Here is a 6,000-nt window from a genome sequence, read left to right on the forward strand (position 1 = left end):
ATAAAGTGTTACGTGTGGCCATATGAAGGGTGGCTCTTGTGCTAATTCGCTCAGGGATTATGGGTAAAATATCCCTTGTACGTCGTTACCTCTGTATCTATCCATTTGTCTATTTTGGCACCGCACCATAGACATGTAGAGCTAGCATCGTGCATTTAATGGCACTAATTGATAATAAACATACCGAAAGCCAGGACGTTGAGCCCTACAGCTGACAACCATGAATTGGGAGGCACACACAGGACAGGCAGGCCGAGGCCACGCCCCAAGGAGCCGTGGTTGGTCAGGGTTCTTGAATGACAGGAGGACTGGTAAGAAAGGACTCACTGATTGGTGAAGCATGGCCAATGACGTGAGAGCGTGGGAGATAAAAGCATGTGCTAGAGGACATTTTGCTCTCTTCGCTTCGCTCGGTCTTCTTCTTTTCTCTTCGCATCTCTCTGCTCTTCACTTCGCCTTGCTCTCTGCGGCTGGTCTGGATCGCGGCAGTCGGCATTTGTCTCTCTCGTTCTGGACAATAAAGCGAACGATTGTGCTTGGACCACGGGCTCAAGGAAGCGATCGGACCGACCGTGTTCGGAGACACCACTGTTGGACGTGCAGAGGCAAAGGGCAGGGCCGCAGACCGAGGGCTGCAGCTTCCCACCGGGGAGGATGGGGACAGGCCCGGCTAGAGGAGTGAGCTGCACGGAGCCCGTTCGCTTCGCGCGGAGGGCCTGTTGCGCACAGGCGGGCGCGGCATAGTGAGCGAGGGCGTGCGGAGGCCTAGCAGAGCGGGAGCGAGCGGTTCCCGCCAACGAGCGAGCGGTTCCCACCAACGAGCGAGCGGTTACCGCCAATGACCTTGACGAACCCTGACAAGACCCCACCAGTGATCAAACTTAAGTGCACCCAAACATAAATTTTTTCAGTTACCTTTCCCTGTGTCCGTGTTTCAAATCTGGTTGTGGGGACGTCCCAAGTTATTTTCTGCAGGGTTTGGAGGCTGTCAGTGGGATCCATGCAGGTAAGTGCTCTTCAGCATGCTCCTCCTCCTCCACTTCCCATTCCTCCCCCCCCCCCCCACCCCCACCCCCATGTGTATTAACTTCGCCATACAAAAGTTGTTTTGAACTGAACGCTTTAGAATAACAGCTTGTCCGGCTATCCATTCCTTGGAAAGAGTTTAATCATCAGGAACGCGACAATTTTTTATATATAGCTAGGGTGACAGTTGAAGGGGGATTGTTGAGGGAAGTGGAGTGGGGAAAAGGGGTTTGGGCTTCACCCATTGGTTGGACAGCTGACCTGATGTATATTCCTGAATATATATTCCCGGTGTGTACCCCGGTTCCCGGTGTGTACCCCGGTTTAGAATAGGTACACCGTATCCCTGCGCATCGTAAGAGGCGACCAAGGGTTGGCGTCAGGAAGGGCATCCGGCCATAAAAACATTGTCTCAAACAGGGAACCATGATTGTCATGGGGCCCGCAAGGCTAACCCCCGCTCTAGCGGGGAAAAATGGCCTCAAAACGATCATTCATTCATTCATTCATTCATATATATATATATATATATGTATATATATATATATATATATATATATATATATATATATATATATATATATATATATATATATATATATATATATATATATATATATATATATATATATACATACATACATACATACATACATACATACATACATATATATATATATATATATATATATATATATATATATATATATACACAATTGAAAGCAAGACCCAGTCACATCTCTCACATGTAGTTGGAGGGAATATCCAATCAGCTCTCACCTAATCAATAACCTGAACTAATGCGGTATGTGTGTATATATATATATATATATATATATATATATATATATATATATATATATATATATATATATATATATTTGTGTGTTTGTGTACATATAGTACACACGCACACCCTCATAATTGTGTGTATATGTATACACTACTGGTCAAAAGTTTTAGAACACCTCAATTTTTCCAGTTTTTATTGAAATTTACACAGTTTAATGTCCAGTGAATAACCGGAAATGGTACAAAGGTAAGCAGTAAACTGCTCGAGGTTAAAAAAAAAGTTGAGGTTTGCAAAAACGGGAAAATAATGTAAATTGCACAGTTATATTGTAAAAAAGGCCTTCTTCAGGGAACAAGTAATGGGTTAACAACTTACAGCGGTTCTGCAGCAATGTAAGTAAATTAAGCCTTGAAAGTTGTTGCACACAATTCCTACAGGTGCCCCAACCTCTGCTGAATACTTGATTACAAACCCCCTGTCTGTATAAAAGCAGTATTGGAACAGACTGTTATTACACCCTCTGATGCATTATTTGGACAATATTGCACTGCAGGAAGTAGTGTATTGGAAACTGGAGGAAACTCTGACAAGAAGAGGTCTGGCAGACCCAAAGCCACAACAGAATCAGAAGACAAGTTTCTGATAGTCAACAGCTTGTGTGATAGGTGGCTCACAGGACAACAGCTTCAAGCACAGCTTAACACTGGTCGAAGTAAGCAAGTCTCAGTTTCAACTGTGAAGAGAAGACTTCGAGCTGCGGGTTTGACAGGTCGAGTGGCAGTCAGAAAGCCATTGCTAAGATGAGAAAATAAGAAAAAGAGGCTTGCCTTGGCCATGAAGCACCGCCAGTGGACCACTGAAGACTCAAAGAAGGTCTTATGGACCGATGAATCAAAATTTGAAATCTTTGGTTCATCACGCAGGGTTTTTGTACGCCATCGAGTAGACGAAAGGATGGTTCCTCAGTGTGTGACACCATCTGTCAAACTCCTGTCAAAGGAGGAAGCGTGATGGTCTGGGGCTCTTTTGCTGGATCCAGAATCGGCGACTTGCACAGAGTGACTGGTACGCTGAACCAAAAGGGCTACCACAGCATTTTGCAGCGCCATGCAATACCCTCTGGTATACGCCTAGTTGGTCAGGGGTTCATCAAACAGCAAGATAATGACCCTAAACACACCTCCAGGCTATGTCAAGACTACCTTTGAGGAAAAGAACAAGACAGTAGGCTTCAAATCATGGAATGGCCAGCACAGTCTCCAGATTTAAACCCCATCGAGCTGGTTTGGGATGAACTGGACAGAAGGGTGAAAGCAAAGCAACCTACAAGTGCGACACATTTGTGGGAACTTCTGCAACAGTGTTGGGAATAACTTCCCGAACAATATTTGATTTCCATTGTAGAAAGAATGCCACGAGTGTGTTCGGCGGTTATATCTACAAAAGGTGGCTACTTTGCTGAGTCAAAATATTAAATTAAATTTTATTAAACAAAATGATTCTATGATTTCTTTTTAATCTCCAATTGTTTATTTGTTCTGTGCTTAATTTCAAAGTACATTGAGACATTAAACTGCGTAAATTTCAATAAAAACTGAAAAATTGAGGTGTTCTAAAACTTTTGACCGGTCGTGTATATATATAATATATATATAATATTATATATATATATATATATATATATATATATATATATATATATATATATATATATATATATATATATATAATATAATATAATATAATATATATATATATATATATATATATATATATATATATATATATATATATATATATATATATATATATATATATATACAGTATATATATATATATATATATATATATATATATATATATATATATATATATATATATATATATATATATATATAAACACACATATATATATACACACACACACACACACATCCGTGTGTGTGTGTGTGTGTGTGTGTGTGTGTGTGTGTGTGTGTGTGTGTGTGTGTGTGTGTGTGTGTGTGTGTGTGTGTGTGTGTGTGTGTGTGTGTGTGTGTGTGTAAATTATCTTTTTTTTGTTTTTCATTTAAGACCCATGCAGCTTGATTGCTCGGTGTTTATCATACGCATAATGAATAATTGCAAAAGTGTGCATCCCACAGCACGTAAGTATGACACCTTGTTTCGTGTTCCATGGATAATAATGGTGTATTTTGTTCAATAGTTATGAAGTAATTTGAAGAACTATAGCACACGTACGCACAATACACTCTCCAAATACTGATGCATTTGCCTTCCCGAGTGAAATATTTCCTCCCGATTCAAATGCGACCAATTGGGGAGAACATCGCAAATAGTGTCAAAGCCCACATTACCACATATACAAATCCCTTGCTTCCTGTGAAATGTCAGCTTATACATGAGAGGCACAGACACACTATTAGCTTTGCATTTCATCATTGTATTATCATATTATGTGGTCACAATGTGCACTTTAGGCTGAATGCTTTTTAAAACACCTGTAATGTGAAGCAGGTTCGTTAAAATACTTAATCATAAATCAGTAAAAAGTGCAAAATTTTGTCATTTAAACCATACATACATACATATACACATACATACATACATATATACAACATACATACGTACATACATACATCCTAATGCTGCCAATTAATTTCACCTCCACACATTTTCTTTCCCCAAGTCTTTCACGAACCAGCTGGCCAGGCTGCCGGTCACCTGGAGCTGACTTGTAATTTGTTCAGGGTCGTGGCGATATCTCTCATATACTTCATGAAAGACCCCATCCAATCCTTAACGTTCACCAAATAATGCTAGCACATGGGACACCCAGTTTGATGGCCATCTATCTAAGCCACGGAGCACTTTGTGATGCAACGTCCCTGACTGTGAAGCACCAATAGTTGGCTCTGGAATCGAACCCAGGCTAGACATCACAAAGTTGTAGGGATATATATATATATATGATGCAGCAAGCATATACACGTACACACACCCAAACACAGCATATTATATACATAGCATGTGTGTATTATGTGTGTATGTGTGTATTATATGTGTGTGTATGTGTGCAAGTGTGTATGTGTGTATTATATGTGTATGTGTGCATGTGTGTATGTGTGTATACATATATATACACGCACACACTTAAGCACCTAAAATTATATTTGGAGAAAAAAAAGCAGACATTGATGCAGGACTTAACAGCATTAGATCGAGAGGACCTAGAGGGAATCAGACAAGAAGAGAAATATTCGTGCAAATGAGTCTGAGCGAGCGTAAGAGCAGAGCCTCTGATGCGATTTGACAAACGGAATTTCGCGGTGCAAATGCGATCAGAGGAAACTTGCTGAGCGGTTCCTTACCGCGTGCGGCTGCGCACAGCACGAGCAGAGTCAGCAGGGACAGCGAGCGGGCGTCATCCATCGCCCAGCGGGCCTCGGCTTCTCACCGGGGAGAAGAGCAAACGCCGCCCTGCGGGGAATCGTCGTGGCATTTACAAAAGGAGTAGCGCGCAAACACTCATTCGGGTCGGGGGAGGTACGGGGAGGGGGAGGTACGGGGGCGGGGGCTTCGAGTGTAGGGGAGGGGCTCAGGAGTCGGACATGAAGGAGGGGTACGTGGCGCTTCGCAAGGAGTGGGGCACAAGAGCGTCAGGCTGGGTGACATGTGTCAATCTGACAATTGGTTCTGGCTTACGGGGTTCGACGTTTTGAGTGCCAGACGGACGGTGTGCGACAGGTAGCAAACAACAGCAACTGCGACGATTGATCATTAGCAAACGGGTAAATATCATTGGGTGATGCAGCAAGCAGACACCTTGAGCGTTCAAAAGGTTCTCTGAACAATAGATAGATAAAAGCAAGAATCCAAGTAATGGCAATAACGTTTTCTTTCCTTTTTCAATTACCCGAGGACATCGAAAATAGAAGAAGAATAAGAAGAGGCAGAAGAAGAAGAAAACATTTATTAATCATTTCGATGTGGATTTAAAAAGTTTTTGCTTTTGTTTTAAAATGTTGGCGTTTCTTGGACTTTGATGAGACGTTCGGAGGAACGACGGTCGTGATTGTTCTGTAGTCATCGAAGGGGGGAAAGAGGAAACGGGAGGAAAAATGGGAAGGGGGAAAAGGGGGAAGGGGAGGAAAAAGGGGAAGGTGAGGAAAAAGGGTAAG

At 41.9% G+C, this 6,000-nt stretch overlaps 1 protein-coding gene across 2 annotated transcripts in view; it reads right to left on the reverse strand.

The window, feature by feature from the left end:
• Positions 1-5,341, reverse strand: part of LOC137420942 (fibroblast growth factor receptor-like 1) — a 331,836-nt gene extending 326,495 nt beyond the window's left edge. Inside the window, exon 1 of one of the 2 annotated variants that reach the window (XM_078772157.1) lies at positions 5,191-5,341. In XM_078772157.1, coding sequence (XP_078628283.1) covers positions 5,191-5,251 — 61 coding nt within the window. In that variant the 5' untranslated portion in view covers positions 5,252-5,341. The remainder of the gene's footprint in view (positions 1-5,190) is intronic. The other variant, XM_078772158.1, reaches the window with a different exon arrangement.
• Positions 5,342-6,000: the final 659 nt, after the last annotated feature.

Source organism: Myxine glutinosa, chromosome 2, assembly GCF_964187855.1.
Source record: "Myxine glutinosa chromosome 2, kmMyxGlut1.1, whole genome shotgun sequence".
NCBI lineage: Eukaryota > Metazoa > Chordata > Myxini > Myxiniformes > Myxinidae > Myxine > Myxine glutinosa.